This window comes from Podarcis raffonei, chromosome 13 (assembly GCF_027172205.1).
Source record: "Podarcis raffonei isolate rPodRaf1 chromosome 13, rPodRaf1.pri, whole genome shotgun sequence".
NCBI classification, from domain to species: Eukaryota; Metazoa; Chordata; class Lepidosauria; order Squamata; family Lacertidae; genus Podarcis; species Podarcis raffonei.
In genome coordinates, this window is record NC_070614.1 from 8,622,586 (window position 1) to 8,643,215 (window position 20,630).

At 44.0% G+C, this 20,630-nt stretch overlaps 1 protein-coding gene across 2 annotated transcripts; it reads right to left on the reverse strand.

Annotated features, from left to right (window-relative positions):
• Positions 1-3,785: 3,785 nt before the first annotated feature.
• Positions 3,786-18,137, reverse strand: LOC128400655 (sulfotransferase 1 family member D1-like). 2 transcript variants are annotated; one of them, XM_053363029.1, is made up of 8 exons: positions 17,886-18,137; positions 13,849-13,997; positions 11,949-12,074; positions 10,493-10,590; positions 8,557-8,683; positions 8,198-8,295; positions 6,757-6,937; positions 3,786-5,116 (listed from the first exon to the last, which is right to left on the reverse strand). In XM_053363029.1, the coding sequence occupies exons 2-8, from the start codon at positions 13,994-13,996 to the stop codon at positions 5,004-5,006; spliced, it is 891 nt and encodes a 296-aa protein (XP_053219004.1). In that variant the 5' UTR covers position 13,997; positions 17,886-18,137; the 3' UTR covers positions 3,786-5,003. The 2 variants fall into 2 exon arrangements, with proteins under 2 accessions (XP_053219004.1, XP_053219005.1); XM_053363030.1 differs by lacking the exon at positions 17,886-18,137 and adding an exon at positions 15,965-16,027.
• Positions 18,138-20,630: the final 2,493 nt, after the last annotated feature.

Genomic DNA, 20,630 nt, shown 5'->3' on the forward strand with positions numbered 1-20,630 from the left:
TCCAGGTTGGCCTTCCTGTACTGATCTATGTACGTGCTTGGTTGGTACACTTATGAACATTACCATATATCTAAAACCTCAAAACTCCTATCACAGAATGCAAAAACGTCTGGCAAGGCCACAGTCCCTCACCCTGTTATAAACAACCCAGAGCCTGGCCTGCAAAATTCATAGAATCATAGAATCATAGAGTTGGAAGAGACCACAAGGGCCATCGAGTCCAACCCCCTGCCAAGCAGGAAGCACCATCAGAGCACTCCTGACATATGGTTGTCAAGCCTCTGCTTAAAGACCTCCAAAGAAGGAGACTCCACCACACTCCTTGGCAGCAAATTCCACTGTCAAACAGCTCTTACTGTCAGGAAGTTCTTCCTAATGTTTAGGTGGAATCTTCTTTCTTGTAAGTTTGGATCCATTGCTCCGTGTCCGCTTCTCTGGAGCAGCAGAAAACAACCTTTCTCCCTCCTCTATGTGACATCCTTTTATATATTTGAACATGGCTATCATATCACCCCTTAACCTCCTCTTCTCCAGGCTAAACATGCACAGCTCCCTTAGCCATTCCTCATAAGGCATCGTTTCCAGGCCTTTGACCATTTTGGTTGCCCTCCTCTGGACACGTTCCAGTTTGTCAGTGTCCTTCTTGAACTGTGGCGCCCAGAACTGGACACAGAACTCCAGGTGAGGTCTGACCAGAGCAGAATACAGTGGCACTATTACTTCCCTTGATCTAGATGCTATACTCCTATTGATGCAGCCCAGAATTGCATTGGCTTTTTTAGCTGCCGCGTCACACTGTTGGCTCATGTCAAGTTTGTGGTCAACCAAGACTCCTAGATCCTTTTCACATGTAGTGCTCTCAAGCCAGGTGTCACCCATCTTGTATTTGTGCCTCTCATTTTTTTTGCCCAAGTGCAATACTTTACATTTCTCCCTGTTAAAATTCATCTAGTTTGTTTTGGCCCAGTTCTCTAATCTCTCAAGGTCGTTTTGAAGTGTGATCCTGTCCTCTGGGGTGTTAGCCACCCCTCCCAGTTTGGTGTCATCTGCAAATTTGATCAGGATGCCCTTGAGTCCATCATCCAAGTCGTTGATAAAGAAGTTGAATAAGACCGGGCCCAAGACAGAACCCTGTGGCACCCCACTAGTCACTCTTCTCCAGGATGAAGAGGAACCATTGATGAGCACCCTTTGGGTTCGGTCAGTCAGCCAGTTACAAATCCACTGAGTGGTAGCATAGTCAAGACCACATTTTACCAGCTTCTTTTCACTATGTGCAACATTGCAGGGTGGCCGTAAGTAATTCGGTTCCAGCCACAGCCCTTCCAGTGTGAAATATGTGGGCGATGAACTGTATTGGCTCTGTTCTGCTGGTGTTTTAATGTCTCGTGCTAAAATAATAACAGTGTTAGAGAGACCAAGAACTTTCCCCTCTACTGCTACCTTTCGGATTTGTTTGTTTTTCAGGTGAGTAAGGGTGTACATAGGGACGCGGGTGGCGCTGTGGGTTAAACCACAGAGCCTAGGACTTGCCGATCAGAAGGTCGGTGGTTCGCATCCCTGCGGCGGGGTGAGCTGCCGTTGCTCAGTCCCTGCTCCTGCCAACCTAGCTGTTCGAAGGCACGTCAAAGTGCAAGTAGATAAATAGGTACCGCTCCAGCGGGAAGGTAAACGGCGTTTCCGTGCGCTGCTCTGGTTCTCCAGAAGCGGCTTAGTCATGCTGGCCACATGACTGTACGCCGTACACCGGCTCCCTCAGCCAATAAAGCAAGATGAGCGCCGCAACCCCAGAGTCGGCCACGACTGGACCTAATGGTCAGGGGTCCCTTTACCTTTACTTTTTAAGGGTGTACATACAAGGACCCAGTCCCTGCCAGATTAACAATTTGAATTTATCCATTCATTTCTGTGGGAAGCGCTCGCTTATGTTCCTGAGGATGCTTAGAAATAGGTTTTCCATGTGAACGAGGAATCAACCGAGACAACAGTGGTTTCTACACTTTGTTTCTCTGCCGCCATGTTCTGGTTACACCAATCTGTCCTTCCCTCAGAGCCTTAGCTACGGGTGGGAGGCTAGTCAGGGGTTTTTTTTGCCCCGGGTGAAGTCTCCAGAGTAGTGCCATTGAGGCCCCCAGCCTGTGCATGTGTGTACCCGCAAATGCATGTGTGTGCGTGTGACCAAACTGAGTCTTTGTCCTGTGTGAAATAAAGCTTTTCAGGCATTCAGCTGAACAAGTGAGGGTTCCAATTGTGTTTTCAGTCGGGTGTGTGCATGATTCATCCTCTGCCCACCAATGTTCCCTGCATGCTTGGGCTCCTCTCAGGCCATTGTAGGTTCAGAACAAAGGTCTGCAGGAGGTTTCTACACTCAGTCAGCTGCACACTTCAAAGTGTCTGAGCAATCGGGATTCCTCCCACATGAAAGGTCAAGAGAAGAGAGGGCATAGGGATTTTGAGAACAGGCCTTGCCCCTGTACGTAGTTTTGACCCTCACGTGTTCAAAGAGAGCTTCAGCCTCTTAACAATCCATGCCTTTGAGGTATTTCAGGTTCCTCCTCCTCAGGGTTGGATTTAGGTTTGATGAGGCCCTCAGCTCCTGAAGGTAACGGGGCCCTTTATATGTCCAGCTGTTCTCCCCTCCTGTTGTCAGGGATTTTTTGCCCTCTCGGTCTCTCATCATTATGTGCCATCCAGTTATTATGGGGCTAATTATGGGTTCCTCTGTGGGGGGGTTTTCTGTGGCATTTTTTTAAAAATGTGCACTTATCTCAGGGTTACGCTGAATCTGTTGATACATCTTTTCTGTGCAGTGTGGGTGTCATGACGGCTGCCGAAGCATGAAAAGACACAACTTGGTATCAGCGCATATGGACAAGTGGGACCATGTGACAAAATGTGCTGGGATGCTCCTGTTCAGGGTTCAAGCCACCCCATTCCACCTCTCCTCCCTTTGGTTTTTCACCCTCCCGTTGGTCAGTATGCCTTCTGAGTATGCTCACTGGGCTGCCTGAGTTTCTTCATCTCCATTTTAGTTTCAGTGGACGCTCCTGCCCAATCCCGACTACATTCAAGTGTTTAATTCCTCAATTGTTGGTTATGGGCAGGTGATTCAGCCATTCCGTTCTATTTCCTCTCTCCCCTCCCACCCGGTCATGAGGGTGTCCAACAGCAGTTTGATGTGCACACTTCACCAGTTGTATATTGGCATCCGTCTGTCTCGAGAGATAATGGAGTGTGCCTCTGCAGAAGAAAACCCTTGTTTTAGGAGCAAAAGAGCAAGTCATGGTGGCTTTCTGTCTAGTCAGCTAGCAACGTTCATCAACCATGATGATGACAAAGCCATTGATTGAAAGCAGATCTGCCCAGATACCCTAAACCAGGGGTGTCCAACTTCCAAGAGACAGAGATCTACTCATACTGTAAATAAACTGGCAGTGATGTACCCATTGGATTGACTAAAGTTGTTGAGCTTTTTTGGGGAGCCACAGTTGTTGAGCTCCCTAAAGAAAGCTTTTTCGGGGGGGAACTGAGGGTCCAATGACCAACCAGGATCGACCAGGGACACCCCATGAACAACCAGTAGATCGACCTGTTGGATAGCCCTGCCCTAAATGATAACATTGAGAAGTCACTTCAGGCAAGGAGCCATTCTGTCTGCTTGCTTGAGATGCCCGAACAATGCCTCAGGCCGCCAGCGCTGAGGAAATGTTATAGCTGGCCAAGTGTGATGTACCAAACAGCGTAAGCAAATATACTTTGTATGGTAATTACAGAAGCACCTGGTCTGAAAGAGGGAGGACTTTATTGGAAACTAAAGTAGACTAAGCATGGGAAGTGAAAACAAGATAAAGGCCACTCCTTTGGGACTCTCTCTGAAGCAGTTTCATAAAAGTCAGAAGTCCCAGAGGCAAAGCTGTAGTCGGGTCAGGCGGAGAGCCAAAGTCCAGGGGAGCAAGAGTAGATCAGAAAGGACAGAGGCAGGGACTTTGCAAAGGTTAGGCAAATGGTTAGCTCTGAGGAAAGAGCTGTCCGAGGGCCGAGACGCAAGCTGCAGGATTCTTTGTGGCTCTTCTTATTGACGGGTTGCTGAGGAACCTAGCCTGAAGAAATGGTTATATGAGGCAAACCTATTGGCTCCTCAGGACAGCTAAGCTGTTGAGATGCAATGACTTCTTCTGGGCCATTATCTGTGTTACGGAAATTACCGGGGGGGCACATCTTTAAAGTTAAATGTTACAAATATTATGCCTGAATATATCCTTTCAACTTGACAGCTCAGGGAAGTTACCTAGCTTTAAAAATAATATAAAATCAACTCCTTTGCCAGTTTCCGCCATTCCAAAGCTATTTTCCCCTTGAAAAAGGACTCCAGGAAGTTCCTAGAGGTGACAATTGCTGGGCTCATTGTTAGCCAAGAGAAGCCAAATCTCATCACCTGACTTGCCTCAGGCTCCAGACATGCAAAGGAAGTTCTATTGTACTTTTGGGTGGTGGGTACTTAAGATATATTTGTCTATGCTAATCTTATACCTGAGTCTTGCCCTGCCATATCTGCTTATGCTAATCTTGTACCAAGGACTTGTCTGGACATGTTTGCCAAGGTTAAACTAGTGTAACCCCTGTCTACCCCTCCCCTTTTGTGACATGTCAGTGATGTAGCAATGATGCTGTACGAATTGTATTCTGGGATATGGTGGGAAAGTTTTAAAAGTCTTTGTCACCCCATCCTCAGGGTTCAAAATTACTCTTTGAACCTGTTGCGCAATAAACTGATCTACAGCTGTTTGCTCCGGTTGGTGGCTGGACTCCTTCCTTTATTCTGCAGGGACCCGCAGGCTCAGTCCGACAAGCTGGGTGACTGAGCAGCCTCACACCTAGATTTTTCCGTAACAATCTGGGTAGTGCTAAAGCACAACAAATCTCAAATTAATCATTGTGGGAGCAGGGCTGAGAGAGGAGAAGCCAGTGGCTTTCACCCCGCTGTAGAGAAAAATGTCTGTCCCTTAGATCTCCGATCGAAAAAGCAAGGTAGATCCCTTCATTTTCTCCGCATAATCCTCATCAAATCTCTCGTTCTGAGCTACGGTGAATTGGTTTTTCCAGTCACCTGCAATCCCTGTGGAGAAGAAAACCAAAAAATCACTAGGTGACTATCCTAAGGCCTATGTTCTGTTCTGCAGATAACCATCAGCGCTGTAATCATTCTAGCCCAGAGCTAGGTACATTTCAGACCATCAAAATCAAAGTTTTGCGTAGGTTTTGACCCAGATAGCATGGGCACAAACCATTTGCTGGCAGGGTGGGTCAAACAATTCCATTTCCCAGCGCTTGAGAGAATTTGCTTTTCTTCAGTAGAAGTAGCTAATAATAGCTAACATTAAAGGGTCACAATTATTTCAGTATTTTTTTAAGGGGGGAAGGAATTGGGAGCAAAGCAATACTTAAAGATTTCACTCACTGCAGGGAATATAAACTGGCATTGGGGAACAACAGAAAGCCCTTTCATGGGGCATGATGGCTTTTAAAATGAACTGGTAAGACCTGCAAAGAGGAAGTGTTTAATTTTAAAGCACCAGATGCCTGAAAAGTCTTAACAATGCTTCGAGCTAATCTACACTGGCCTCGGGCCCCACACTTTCTAGACACAGGTTCACACATTCAAGCTCCATGTCTGAGCACTTCTCTCTTTTTTTGCCCAGCCACTTTCCCCAAGAAAACCCGCTCTTTAATGCTGAATCAGAACAAAGGGCAATTCAGGTCTTCTGTGGATTGCAGTTTTCTCTGATTCAGCAGTAAAGAGCTGGTTTTCGCTAGGAAAGCATTGGGGTGAAGAAGAAGAAGAAGAAGAAGAAGAAGAAGAAGAAGAAGAAGAAGAAGAAGAAGAGGAGGAGGAGGAGGAGGAGGAGGAGGAGGAGGAGGAGGAGGAGGTGGAGGAAGAAGAAGAAGAAGAAGAAGAAGAAGAAGAAGAAGAAGAAGAAGAAGACGAAGAAGGAAAGGAAAGGAAAGGAAAAGGAAAAGGAAAAGGAAAAGGAAAAGGAAAGGAAAGGAAAGGAAAGGAAAGGAAAGGAGCCCCCACTAAAGAAGATTGGCAACTCAAATTAATGGAATATGCCGAAATGGCTAAATTAACTGGAAGACTTAGAAATCAAGAAGACAACAAATATAAAAAAAGAATGGAAAATATTGATTGCATATGCACAAAAGCATTGTAAGGAAGTTAATACAGTAGCAGGTTTTTAAAAACACTTGTAACATTAAGGAGAATGTTTAAATTTTGAGATAATTAAAGATAAGGAAATTATTGACATGTATAAATTAAGATAATATAAAAGAACCCAGGGAGGGAATGGAGGGATCTGAGGGATCCCAAAATGTGGATTTAATATTGTGTGAAAATGTTTTATTTTCTATTTTTTGTGTGTGTGATGATAATGTTTAATTGCAAAAATTAATAAAAAAATTTTTTGAAAAAAATGCACGTGTTGTATACGCATGGAAAACTATTACATTTATTAATGTAAGTATTTACAGATATTATGAACAAGAATTCTAACTTTCGTATCTATTGAGAACTTGAAAATGTGACATGAAGAAACTCAGCATAATATTAAAATAATCTAAAATGTGTAAGGATCTTAAATTGCCATTTTAAAAAACTATTGTTCTGTTGATTTTTTAAAAAAACCTCTGGTCCCGATTAACGATTTGTGGGAAGCTGAATGTTGCGAGGCCATATTGCATATAAAGGAGACTGACCTTTTCTCATGAAAGGAGACACACTGTGGTCCATTTGGTCACCTGGCATCATTGTATAGTTTGAAGTGGGGTTCTTCTGCATCTCCTTAAACGACGTATGGTGAAGAATTTTATTCACCACTTCCTCCAACACCTCCTTCCCCAGAAACCGAATCACCTTCTCTACTTCACGCTTGGGGTCCTGCAAAAAGAGAGGCAGCGGATTCTTCCTGACTATCAGTCTTTTGGGGTGGGAATTCATTCCCCTGACTATTAGGTCCAGTCGTGGCCGACTCTGAGGTTGCTGTGCTCATCTCGCTTTACTGGCTGAGGGAGCCGGCGTACAGCTTCCAGGTCATGTGGCCAGCATGACTAAGCCGCTTCTGGCGAACCAGAGCAGCGCACAGAAACGCCGTTTACCTTCCTGCCAGAGTGGTACCTATTTATCTACTTGCACTTTAACGTGCTTTTGAACTGCTAGGTTGGCAGGAGCAGGGACCAAGCAATGGGGGCTCACCCCTTCACGGGGATTCGAACCGCCGACCTTCTGATCGACAAGCCCTAGGCTCTGTCAGCAAATTCAGGTTTTGACATTATTATCTGGGAGTTCTTACACGACAAACCCAAAAGATCAGACTTTTGGTAATAAGCAAAAATGACTGGAAAAGGCACTAGGATGTGTGGGATAGCACTTGTTTTGAGGCAACACCATCTCAATTCCGAGGAAGCAAATAATAATAAATGCTCGTAAATGTGTCGTCTGGAGAACAGTATATCCGGACTGGATCAACTGTTTCGAAGACGAATCCCTGTCAGCCGATGATGAAATTAAATACATTACATACAATGAATGACAACAAAAATAAAACTGAGCAACTTGCATAATGAATAAATAATAAAGAAAGAATACATACCAAGTAATTTTTTAGAATATCCATGCAGGTAAATATAATACTTGTGGATCAGAGCTCACTAACCAGTGTAGCTAACTGATGCTGATAAAACCAATGTAAGAACTTATAAAGTTATTCACAGGTGTGTCAAATAACAAATAATTAAGAGCAAAGTAAGGAAATTTAAAGGTACAGTATATCAAATCTGGCATCACAATGCAAGCTGAAACCATAAAGTTATAGACTTTAAATAAAATACTTCTTGGACATTGAAAGGCATCCTGTCTGCATCGTGGAGTTCCTCGCCAGTAATTTATTACGTTGACTACTCTTTGGTTATGGACTGACATATATATTATTCGGATATTATTTGGAAATAGTAAATTTTGGATGACATTCTGCTACCATATAATGCATTTATACAGTGTTGCCACTGTATTTGAGCAGATATCTCTGTACTGCAACACAGGGGTTTGTTTTTGTCACTCCCTAAAAGGGAATCAGCAGGAATGCTCAATAAACAAGCTGTCTGGGACCATCATGCCTTTAGCATCCGAGGATTCACACACCTCCTTCATGTCTTCATAGAAGAGATACAGAATATTAGGGTGGGTCTTCTTCTTCTCCCACCATCCTTTTACATGGTCGTACCAGGATCCAAAAGCCACTACAAAGGGAGAGAGAGATGGGCGGATGCTTCTTTTAAAACTCAGATTACAAAAACCGCCAACTTTGTGATCAGCAAGTCCTAGGCTCTGAGGTTTAACCCACAGTGCCACCCGCGTTCCTCCCTTACCAGACTACAAAACCCAGGATTCTTTGGGGGACACCATGACTGTTTAAGTGGAATAAAACTTTTGTCTAACTAAGGACCAAGAGAAGGTCCACGGGTTGTGCTCAGAAATGAAATGTTCTTTCCAAGTTCTACCTTCCCCCGCCACAAATTTCCCGAGAAACTCATCCCAGGTTCCAGGTTCTGGGTGCATCTTTGCCATCTTGTAGAAGTGGTAATAAGAGACAGCTACATCCTTGGCATTCCTGGCCACATAGATCATCTGTGGGAACGAACATGGAGTGTTTCTGTTAACCGCGGATTTGTCCAAATTCGCAAAATGTACTTTTGAAAAACTGATCCTTTTCTTGAAAGTCTGAAATTTAAAAAATAAGTTCTATGATCTGTACACCCCATCCTCATTCTCAAATAAATTCATAATGAACTTACTAACTTATAAAAAGGTAAGGCTGCATTTTATGGAATGACATTTTACCCAAATTTCAAAAACATCCCCTATCTCATTCACCAGTGGTGCACACTGTCTGTATTGGCAGTCAAGAATGCTCCCTTTATACTTGTGTGAAGTGCCCTGACTATCAAAGTTGACAGATCTGTGAGGTAAATATGGGACCAATACAAACAGTCATTTGCCTCTTTGATACATGATGAAAGATCCCATCTGAAAGGTCCACTAGGTAATTTGGGAAGGTTGATAAGTTGGAGACATCCCATGACTATACAATCATTAGACCAAATGAAGAATAAACTAGACCTTGAACCTCCTACACATTCATGTTCCAGTACATGCAAATTCTACCTCTCCTAAGTAGGTTTAGCAAAAGTAAACAGTTTTGGAGCGGAAAGAACGAATCTGAAATATTATTAGATGTCAACAATGTACATAATGAGACAACAGTACACAAATACATAATAAAATGGAATAAAGATATGAAAATTGGAATCACTCAAGAAGCATGGCTATTTTTGTTTCAAACAAATGAAAAAATTGTTTCAGTTCCTCAAGTGCAACATCCTATGAGAATTGTATAAAGATGGCAGCCCAATGGCAGTGGACTCCATGGAAAAGCAAGTCAGGAGGTGGGAGGTAGATATGTCAAGAGCCAAAAGGGGACTAATAAAGTATTTCTTATACCCCGCCCATCTGACTAGGTTGCCCCAGCCACTCTGGCAGACTTCCCACAAAAATACAGGAACAACCACAGCAAGAACAACTTCAATAACGAAAAGCTTCCCGAAAAAGGGCTGCCTTCAAATATCTACTGCAATGCGCTCTATGTGGGGCTACCTTTGAAGGTGACCCAGAAACTACAATTAATCCAGGATGCGGCAGCTAGACTGGTGACTGGGAGCGACCGCCGAGACCATATAACACCGGTCTTGAAAGACCTACATTGGCTCCCAGTACGTTTCCGAGCACAATTCAAAGTGTTGGTGCTGACCTTTAAAGCCCTAAACAGCCTCGGTCCAGTATACCTGAAGGAGCGTCTCCACCCCCATTGTTCTGCCCGGACACTGAGGTCCAGCGCCAAGGGCCATCTGGCAGTTCCCTCGCTGCGAGAAGTGAGGTTACAGGGAACCAGGCAGAGGGCCTTCTCGGTAGTGGCGCCCACCCTGTGGAACACCCTCCCACCAGATGTCAAAGAGAAAAATAACTACCAAACTTTTAGAAGACATCTAAAGGCAGCCCTGTTTAGGGAAGCTTTTAATGTTTAATAGGTTATTGTATTTTAGTGTTTTGTTGGAAGCCGCCCAGAGTGGCTGGGGAAACCCAGCCAGATGCACAGGGTATAAATAAATTATTATTATTATTATTATTATTATTATTATTATTATTATTATTATTCTTGCAGTGAGGGAACCACCAGGAGCCTTGGCTCTGAAACTCAGTGTCCGGTCTGAACAATGCGGGGGGAGACGCTCCTTCAGGTATGCAGGACTCCTTGATCCTTCAAAGAATCAAATCCAAGGCTGAAGCAAATTCAGAGATGGTTCAATCAGAATGCATAGTCAGGCAAAAGTAAGCATCAGCGTCTGTAGTGCTTCCTAATGGAAGGCAGATTTATTTTACCTTGCAACCGGTTTCCCAAAAGGACTCGGGGACAAGTTGCACTGGGAGGTGAGTCTTAACTAGTCGTGGAGAAGGTATCTCAGCAAGTTGTTCTACACCTTGAAAACATAGTGAAAATAATTAAAGTGGGCAGGGGACAAAAACATTTGAAAAAATAATTTATTCTGGCCTGATCTAGAGATGCCCCTGAATTGTTGCACAGGTGGAATTTGTCAGTGAATTTGTGGGTCTATCCATGGAGACTTGCCCAGCTAAAACAGGTTATTTTCCAATGACAGAGGCTCTAACATCCCAATAATATTACACATCCACAGAGCTCACCTGTTACAAGAAGGATATCTGCCTGTTGCTTTTGTTTGTTTTTTTAAAAAACAAATTATTGATTTTTCTATGTATACTTCTTCTAACAATATATCTTTGACAATTTTTCATATTTCTCTCCCTGGACTTCCCTCATACTCCTGTTTTGCTTTATTTCCATATTGTTCACCCTGTGTATTGTTTCCCAAAGTTTTCCCAATACATATAGTCTTATTTTTTGTTGTATACAGTTGTGATGGTTTACTCAAACCCTGCCAGTGAATCCATTTCTTCATGTTGCCTCTTCAAATATGTTGTAAATGTTGTATGTTGTAAACAAGTCTTTGTTGTCCTTTTCATGTAGTTTTTCTCTTAGTTTTGCCAGTTCTGCATATTCCATAAGTTTCCCTTGCCATTGTTCTTTCGTTGGTATTTCTTCTGTCTTCCAAGTTTGTGCTAATATAATTCTTGCCACTGTTGTTGCATACATAAATAATTTCCAATTTTCTTTTTTTACATCTTGGTCTAAAATTCCTAGGAGGAATGCTTCTGGTTTCTTAACAAAAGTCTTTTTAAACTTTTTTTTCAATTCATCATATATCATTTCCCAATAATTTCTAATCTTTTTGCATTCCCACCACATATGATAAAATGTACGATCTTTTTCTTTACACTTCCAACAAGTTTTTGGTCCCTTTTTATACATTTTGACCACTTTCTCTGGTGTTATATACCATCTATACATCATTTTCATATAATTCTCTTTCAGTAAGATGCAATCTGTAAATTTTAGGTTCACCTTCCACATCTTTTCCCATACTTCAAGTTGTATATTATGACCTAAATCCTGAGCCCACTTGTACCATTTCATCTAATGTTTCCCCATAAAGTAGGAGATTGTACGTTTTTTAAAGTAATTTTGTATCACTCTCAGCTATCTCTTTTTGAAAGTTTGAAACTGTACCTGCCCGTTGCTTTTGGAGCTGATCAATAATTTTTGTTTCCATCATTGTGGAATAAAGTCTATTTCCACTTTTTAACCAGAAAGAAAAAAGTTGTGCTCCAAGTACCAAAAGTGTGGGAAACACTCATATACTGGGCACGTAGGGAGAATTCATCACCTTCTTAGTACTTTGTAATACAGTAAAGGCTTTACCATTAATAATGTCAGGAATAATCAGCTCCATGAAAGGAACACGATTGAAAATGGCATCTCGTTTACACTTTTCCACATCTGCATTGTTGTAAATCATGTCCAGAATCTCACTGACCCAGGTTGTGCCTGAAAATGTAAATGCATGTGCAAATTAGATAAAATTACCCACAGAGTAATTTTAGCATAAGGTATCAGCTGGGTTTCGCACCGGGTGGCACTGTGGGTTAAACCACAGAGCCTAGGACTTGCTGATCAGAAGGTCAGTGGTTCGAATCCCAGCAACGGGGTGAGCTCCTGTTGCTCGGTCCCTGCTCCTGCCAAACTAGCAGTTCGAAAGCACGCCAGTGCAAGTAGATAAATAGGTACCGCTCTGGCGGGAAGGTAAACGGCGTTTCTGTGCGCTGCTCTAGTTTGCCAGAAGCGGCTTAGTCATGCTGGCCACATGACCCGGAAACTGTACGCCGGCTCCCTCGGCCAATAAAGCAAGATGAGTGCCGCAACCCCAGAGTCGGCCACGGCTGGACCTAATGGTCAGGGGTACCTTTTATCAGCTGGGTTTGTAAAGCGTGTCCTCCCTAAAAGAGGGCACGTGTTGCGGTGAGACCTGGAGACTGACCTCCTGGTTGTGGGTGGGTATATTGGACAGCCACAACACCCGGTCGGTAGGTCCCTCATTGCTGGGTTTAATCTGACCAATAGGGAGCCATCTAAATGGGCCAAGGGACCTATATATACCTACGCACGTGACCCAGAGCTTCCTCTTTCGGCTCGTGCATCAGAACACCCGCCCACCTCTCCCTATATTTAGGGCATTTTGCTCTTGACCTTGCTATGCCGTCGTGTGTCGTCTGTTTAGGGAAGTTTAGGGAAGTTTTTAATATTTAATGCTGTATTGTTTTCAACACTTGATTGTGAGCCGCCCAGAGTGGCTGGGAGAACTCAGCCAGATGGGCAGAGTATAAATAACAAATCATTATTATTATATATATATTTGTTTTTATATTGTAAACTGCCCTATGAATCTCCAATAAAGGGTGGCACAAAAACCCTAACCTACTTTGGGAGGCCGTGCTTGTCAGCCCACAGCCCTGGTGTCATTTACTGGAAAAGAAACTTGGAGCTTGAACTAGATCTGGAAGCTAGAATCTGAAGGGCAGCAGGAAGAAAGCTGGTGTTGCACATCCCCATTCTTTTTTTATGTCAGAAGAAAGCTCTGGCATGAGCACAAACTGTTAAATTGTCAGTGAACATATCAGATGACACAGCGATTCTTCAACAGCTCTTGTTTATTCACAGGCCAGAACAGAACTGAACTGAAGGGTTCAGCAGCCTGCTTATATAGAGCTCCAGTACAATGTAACTGTAACAACTTTCTGTAACTATCCAATCACTGAACGTCACTTTCGATCCCTTATTTGCATATGTGGACCTGAGTAAAAACTATCTACAGTATCCCCCTGCTGGCCCAAGGTGAGAACTTCAGTACATAACACAAACAGTCCCAGTCTCAGGCCATAAGGTCTGCTATTCCAAACCCTGACAATTAACATAACTTCGGCACAAAAGAAGGAGCTGTCGTCCAGCAAGGGATTCTTATAGATGAATCCAATGGGAGAAGACAGCTCAACATGGCATGGAAGTGACCTTTCATGGTCATCATGCGTACCATGGGCGAAGATGTAGCAGTCTGACAACTGCCAGTCACATATTCTCATTTGACGTGGCAATCTCACAAACACTGCCAGGATTTCTGGCAGAAGTGCGTATTTTTCAAGCAACATTTTGCAGTGTGTAACTAGACTGAATCCCATTCCTGCAGATGTCCCAATTCCCTGCAACAGATATGCAGCCGTTGTGCATTCTGTGCATTAAATCCAGGGAAGCCCTTAGGCACAGGCACCTGATTTTGGGTAGGTGGCAATCAGAAGATCATCGGGCTTGGCCTGGAAGTTCTCCACCTGGCTCCATGCCTCAGCGATGCTCCAGAACAAGGCAACACCATGAACATCTACCAGTTGCCTCCTGAAGATACCTTCTTTCGACTCCATCCTGTGGCAAGGAAGAAGAGGAAGAAGTAGCAAACAGCAACAGCTTACATGTGTATGAAGCCTTCGTTTTTTATTAATTTCAATTAATGGACATATTGCATATTCCAAAACTATCTAAAACACAGCAACATTGCAGTGGTTCAACATAGACAATTTTTTTCTGTTATCAGTGAAAGAAACGGGCTTGAAACGTATCGGTAACTCGTCTCCCAATTACATATGTGTTTTGAATTGTGGAAATTAGAGCACGGTATTGATTTTATGGATTTTCACAGCCAAAGGTACACCTTAGGTATGAAATCCTTTGTTGGCATTACAGGGAAGGATTATCTGCAATGAATAGGTCCCACCGAATAGAATAGAAAAGAAAACCATTGTGATGTAAAGAATATTATGGAGTTGAAATCCCTAGCAGCTGTGAATAATCTTGTGCACAGAAATCCGGCAGACTCATACTTTGTGGTGGCTTAAGGTGCCCTTCATAATGTCAGGAGGTGTTGGTTTCCACTGACATCATTGTTTACTTAATGACAGGAGAGGACCCTGGAGATTAGCACACTCCAGAAGCTGCACATTAATGAGACTCTCAGCTAGGGCAAGCTTTTATTAATCCATGTTTACAACCGCCCATGGAATTTGGGCAAGGGGAATTTCACAAATTATAAACCCTGGATTTGCCATGAAAGGTACCCCCAGAGCAACAACCAACCAAACTCCTTGGTTAGAGGCCCTCTTTATATACCGCTCCCATGTCAAGTGGCCTTAAAACTTATAATAAAGGCTTTGTAATTGCAGGGTTATAAAAAACAAAAACAAAATAAGCTTCTGGGCTGCTTGAGCCTCTGCCCATTTGAGGGCTGGACTAGACAAGACATGGGAGATTTGTGAATAGTCTCTTCTGATATCTTGTTTGTTTAGAAATGTCAGTAATAGCAAGGAGGTTATTTGGATTAGGAATATAGCTCTGGGAAAGCAGAACTTTAATTTCTGCCCCAGGTGTCACCACCCCTTCTTAAATCCCCCCACAACTGCTACTTGCAGAGGCAAAAGATACAGGTAGCCAGTGGCCCCCCAGAAGTTATGGGATGTCAGCTGCCATCAGCCTTAGCAAGCATGGCCAATGGCCCGGGAGCCGGGAGCTGCAACATCTGGGGAGCCAAAGTTTCCTCAGCTCTGTTCTAGGAGAATGGCTGGATTATTTCCAGAGATGAGAACAGGAATTGACACCAACCGTTCTGAATTTACCGTATTTTTCGCTCCATAAGACACACTTTTTTCCTCTTAAAATCTAAGGGGAAATGTCTGTGCATCTTATGGAGCGAATGTGTGGTCCCTGGGGCTGGGGGAGGGGGGACTAGGGCTTCCCTCGCCAGCCCCGACAAGCTCGGGGAACAGTGGGAAGGCTGTGAGCAGCCTTTCCACTGCTCCCCGACCTGCTCTTTGGGGCTGGTGGTGGCTTTCCCCAAAGAGCAGGTCAGGGAGCAGCGGAAAGGCTGCGCGCAGTCTTCCTGCTGCTCCCTGGGGCTGGCGGTGAGGGAAGCTCGGCTTTCCCCCACCGCCAGCCCTACAAACTCGGGGAGCAGCAGAAAGGCTGTGCAGAAAGGCTCCCCAACCTGCTCTTGGGGTTGAGCAGCTCTGGGGTAGCCCGCAAAGCCTCCGCAGGGCAGCAGGGAGCCTTCATCCTGCTGCCCTGGGGAGGCTTCGCACGGCTATCCCTAGCTTTTGCGGGAGGTGGGTGAAGGGACAGAGCGAGGCTCTCTCACTTCCCCCACCTCCCGCAAAAGCCCCCAAGAGCCGCATTTTTTTCCCTTGAATTCCCCCCCCCCAAAAAAAGTAGGTGCGCCTTATGGTCAGGTGCGCCTTATGGAGCGAAAAATGCGGTACACTACTGATTTGTCTTTCCTCTCTCCAGAGTTGGTGATGCTGGCTGGATTATTTCCAGAGATGAGAACAAAAATTGACACCAACCGCTCTGAATTTACACTACTGATTTGTCTTTCCTCTCTCCAAAGTTGGTGATGCTGGCTTCTACTTGTCATGGATACCATTGCAGCAGTGCTGGGGAGCAGCTCCCGTGTGGAGCAAGAAAACGAGCCCCGTACGTGGGGAACCTGCCCAAAACGCATACTTCAAAAGAAATTATTTCTGTGTCGCAGAGGTCCAAAATGTAACACCTGAACTGCCTGGAATCAGGCAAGGACCAGAATTTCCTTTGGGCAAAGCGAAAAAATGCACACAACTGAACTACTTCTCTCCCACAGCTCTGTTGTGCTCCTGTAGAGATCAAACCTGTGGGGATTATCTCTTGCATAACGATGTTATCCAATGCTGTTTTATTCCCTTGTTCAAGGGGAGCAAGTTACGCCGCATACACACGGTACATTTAAAACATTATTTCTTGCAAAGAATCATGGGAGCTGTAAGTTACCCCTCACAGAGCTACAATTCCCAGCATGCCTAGCAAACAACATGGGGGGGGGGGATAAAGTGCATTAAGGCAAAAGGTAAAGGACCCCTGGACGGTTAAGTCCAGTCAAAGGCGACTATGGGATTGCGACGCTCATCTCGCTTTCAGGCCGAGGGAGCCGGTGTTTGTCTACAGACAGCTTCCGGGTCACGTGGACAGCATGACTAAGCCGCTTCTGGCCAACCAGAGCAGTGCAAGGAAACACCGTTTTCCTTCCCACTGGAGCGGTACCTATTTATCTACTTGCATTTGAAATGCCTTTGAACTGCTAGGTGGGCAGGAGCTGGGACCGAGCAACGGAAGCTCATCCCGTCGTGGGGATTTGAACTGCTGACCTTCCGATCGGCAAGCCCTAGGCTCCATGGTTTAGACCACAGCTCCACCCACGCTCAATTGATAGGAAATTGATAGGAAAACTGTCATTGCCCTGATGACAGATGAAATACTGTGGACGGAGACAGGGCTGGATTTAGGTTTGATGAGGCCCTAAGTTACTGAAGGTAATGGGGCCCTTTATATCCAGCTGTCCTTTGTCAACAACAAATTGTCGCTTTTTTTGTGTGTGTTGAATATATGCTGTATGGTAATTTATGGACCTAATAGGTATCTCAAGCCATTTGCACATAACAAAATATGTATTTTACCAAAGTAATTGTTGAACTGAATTAGGAAGAAGTATATTAATAGTGAAATACAATTAAGAAGAAGTATATTAATAGTGATAGTGATATTTTAGGGAGCAGGCTAGCAGGCAGGGCCCATAGCTTACATCATAGGCGCCTACACAACACAAAACACTGTTGCTGTATGGAGGTTTTATTTTATTTGTTTTTTATCTTATATTTTGGAAATGTACATCCAGGTTTTTTTTTCCCTTTAAATTTTTTTGGGGGGGCCCAAGAGAGTGGGGCCCTAAGCTATAGCTTGTTTAGCTTATACGTAAATCTGGCACTGGGTGGAGAGAGTAAACTCTGCAGTGCTAGAGTCTTGCACCATCAGCCTTAAGGAGATGATTTTGAGTAAGATATATACGGTGATACAGACAAAAATAACTCACTGTCTCCATGACTAAACTGGTGAGTAATCAGTTGTTTGGGAAACAACATGCCCGCTACTATGAATTTGTGTTGTCATCGATATCTTGATGGAACCTGTTTCTAAAGCCACCTTCAGCTGAGTTGCAGCCACATAAGCCTAGCCTCTCCGCTACTGGCAACCACCCTCCAACCCCCAGATAGAGCCGGACAAAAAGTGCCCCTCGATGGCGAAACCTCCTGTAGTCTTGTTCCACAGAAAATGAGCAAATATTGGTACCCTTAAATCAAATCTCTTTCTGAGTGGACCTTCAAGAGAGCCCTGAGGCTGCACTGAAGGAGCTTGAAGCACCTGCCGGTAATTTCATTACAAAAGAAGCTTGCTTACCTGTAGTTAGTTTAGTGCTGTAAGATGCAACTAATATATGGTGTACTCAAAGTGCAGTACGAGTTTGGTAGCTGACCTGAAGCCACAAATCCAACTCCTTGAAGCCTTTGTGAGCGAATTCGTTGCTTTCCCCTCTCAGCCAGGCGTCAGACTGCACAGACTTTTCTCTCAAACAGGTTGCACTGCTCTAGCGGTAGATTTCAACGTTATCAGGAGAAGCTAGCTTAAACACGGAGATAAAAAGCTTTATGACTGCAGTGTAAAGGTGCCTATAGAGGGTTTTTTTAATGGCGGGGTGTTTCCTATCACATAGTCCAAACTCGTATCACACTGATAACAAAAGCCTTGAGAGCGAATAAAAGGAACAGGGAGCTTTAATCCATCAAATAATCTGAGCAAATGCTTGCATGGGCACAACTGCAGGACATTTCTCCATATAATATTTCATATTTATAAGTCTGCCCTTCTGACTGTGCTCATCCAGGGGCATTAGAGACCACTGGAGTGTCTGGAGGCGGTTGGAGGATGGATGGTGGCTAACAGATTGAGGTTGAATCCTGACAAGACAGAAGTACTTCTTTTTGGGGGGACAGGAGGCGGGCGGGTGTCGAGGACTCCCTCGTCCTGAATGGGGTAACTGTGCCCCTGAAGGAGCAGGTGCACAGCCTGGGAGTCATTCTGGACTCACAGCTGTCCATGGAGGCAGAGGTCAATTCTGTGTCCAGGGCAGCTGTTTATCAGCTCCATCTGGTACGCAGGCTGAGACCCTACCTGCCCGTGGACTGTCTTGCCAGAGTGGTACATGCTCTAGTTATCTCTCACTTGGACTACTGCAATGTGCTCTACGTGGGGCTACCTTTGAAGGTAACCCGGAAACTACAACTAATCCAGAATGCATCAGCTAGACTGGTGACTGGGAGCGGCCGCCGAGACCATATAAGACTGGTCTTGAAAGACCTACACTGGCTCCCAGTACGTTTCGAGCACAATTCAAAGTGTTGGTGCTGACCTTTAAAGCCCAAAACATCCTTGGTCCAGTATATCTGAAGGAGCGTCTCCACCTCCATCGTTCTGCCAGGACACTGAGGTCCAGCGCCGAGGGCCTTCTGGCGGTTCTCTTGCTGCAAGAAGCCAAGTTACAGGGAACCAGGCAGAGGGCCTTCTCAGTAGTGGCACCCGCCCTGTGGAACACCCTCCCACCAGATGTCAAAGAGAAAAATAACTACCAAACTTTTAGAAGACATCTGAAGGCAGCCCTGTTTAGGGAAGCTTTTAATGTTTAATAGGTTATTGTATTTTAGTGTTTTGTTGGAAGCCCAGCCAGATGGGCGAGGTATAAAGAATAAATTCTATTCTATTCTATTCTATTCTATTCTATTCTATTCTATTCTATTCTATTCTATTCTACGTCATGATGCAGAGCTTTCCGGCTGATGCCAGACACAATCCCAGGTGTGTCTTCCTGACGCAGCAAAGCAGACCTCACTCTTCTTCCTTGACCAGCTCCCTCCTTCCTTGCCCAAACATCACTCCAACGACCCTCTCATTGGTGCCCCCCTCAACAGTTCTTCTTTTTAAAAAAAATATAAATTCTTTATTAGTTTTTTAACATATCATTTTCAACAGTAATTAAACATACTTTTACATCTTATTCAATTTTTTTGACTTCCATCAATCCTGTCTGAAAATTTCCCAATCTAATCTCTTAGTATGCATTTCTTATCTTCCTATCACATTTCAAACTCATAACCAATATCTCTATCTTTTTCTACTTTGTAACACTTCGTATATTTCTGCTTACAAAACTTCCTGTAGTCCTACTAGTGTAATTTGTTGGTTACAGTTGCTCTTCGAATAATTCATATACTTCTTCCAATCTTCTGTGAATGTCTGGTCCCGCAGGTTTCGAATCCTTCCTCTCATTTTGTTCAATTCTGCATAGTTCATTAATTTCGTCTGCCATTCTTCTTTCATGGGAATTTCTTCCTGTTTCCATTTCTGGGCTAACAATACTCTTGCCGCAGTTGTTGACTATAAAAACAATTTAACATCTTGCCTATTAATGTCCTGACCTATAATACCAAGTAAAAATGCTTCTGTTTTTTTAAAAAAAATGTATATTGCAACATCTTTTTCATCTCATTATATATCATTTCCCAGAAGTTCTTTACTTCTTCGCATCCAGAGGTACCACTGTATAATCCCTAGTGTCATAAGATAAGACCTTTGGAGCAGGCCTTTAAAAAAAAAAGTTTTAATGAACCGTCCTAGTAGGGCAGTAATTGTTCCTTTTTGACACCCCCATCCATGATGGAAGCCAGGGCCGCCCACCCTCTTGTTGGGCTTAGTGGAAGGAGGTGTCATCTCAATCTGAGAATCTCTCCCAGGTGCTGCCTTGATTGCACTGAACTTCCATGATATGAGTATATTTCAAGGATTAGTTCTCCAGCATAGGTGAAGGCCAAAACTAACCTTGACAAACAGGAGGGAAGATCAAGGAATCCTGGAAACCGTAGTATGATGCAGGAGCTAATATTATAACTGAGGAAAGCACCCAGCAAACTCCCATTTGGAAGGGCGGAAGGTAAAAATAACAATACTTTTTTGTTTGTTTCATGTGAAACCCAAATGCTAATTCCTTGCTTTCTGATTTGTAATTGGCCCTAATGAATATATAATAAGCTGTTTGAATTACCGTATTTTTCTGTGTATAAGATGCCCCCCCCCCATGTATAAGACAGCCCT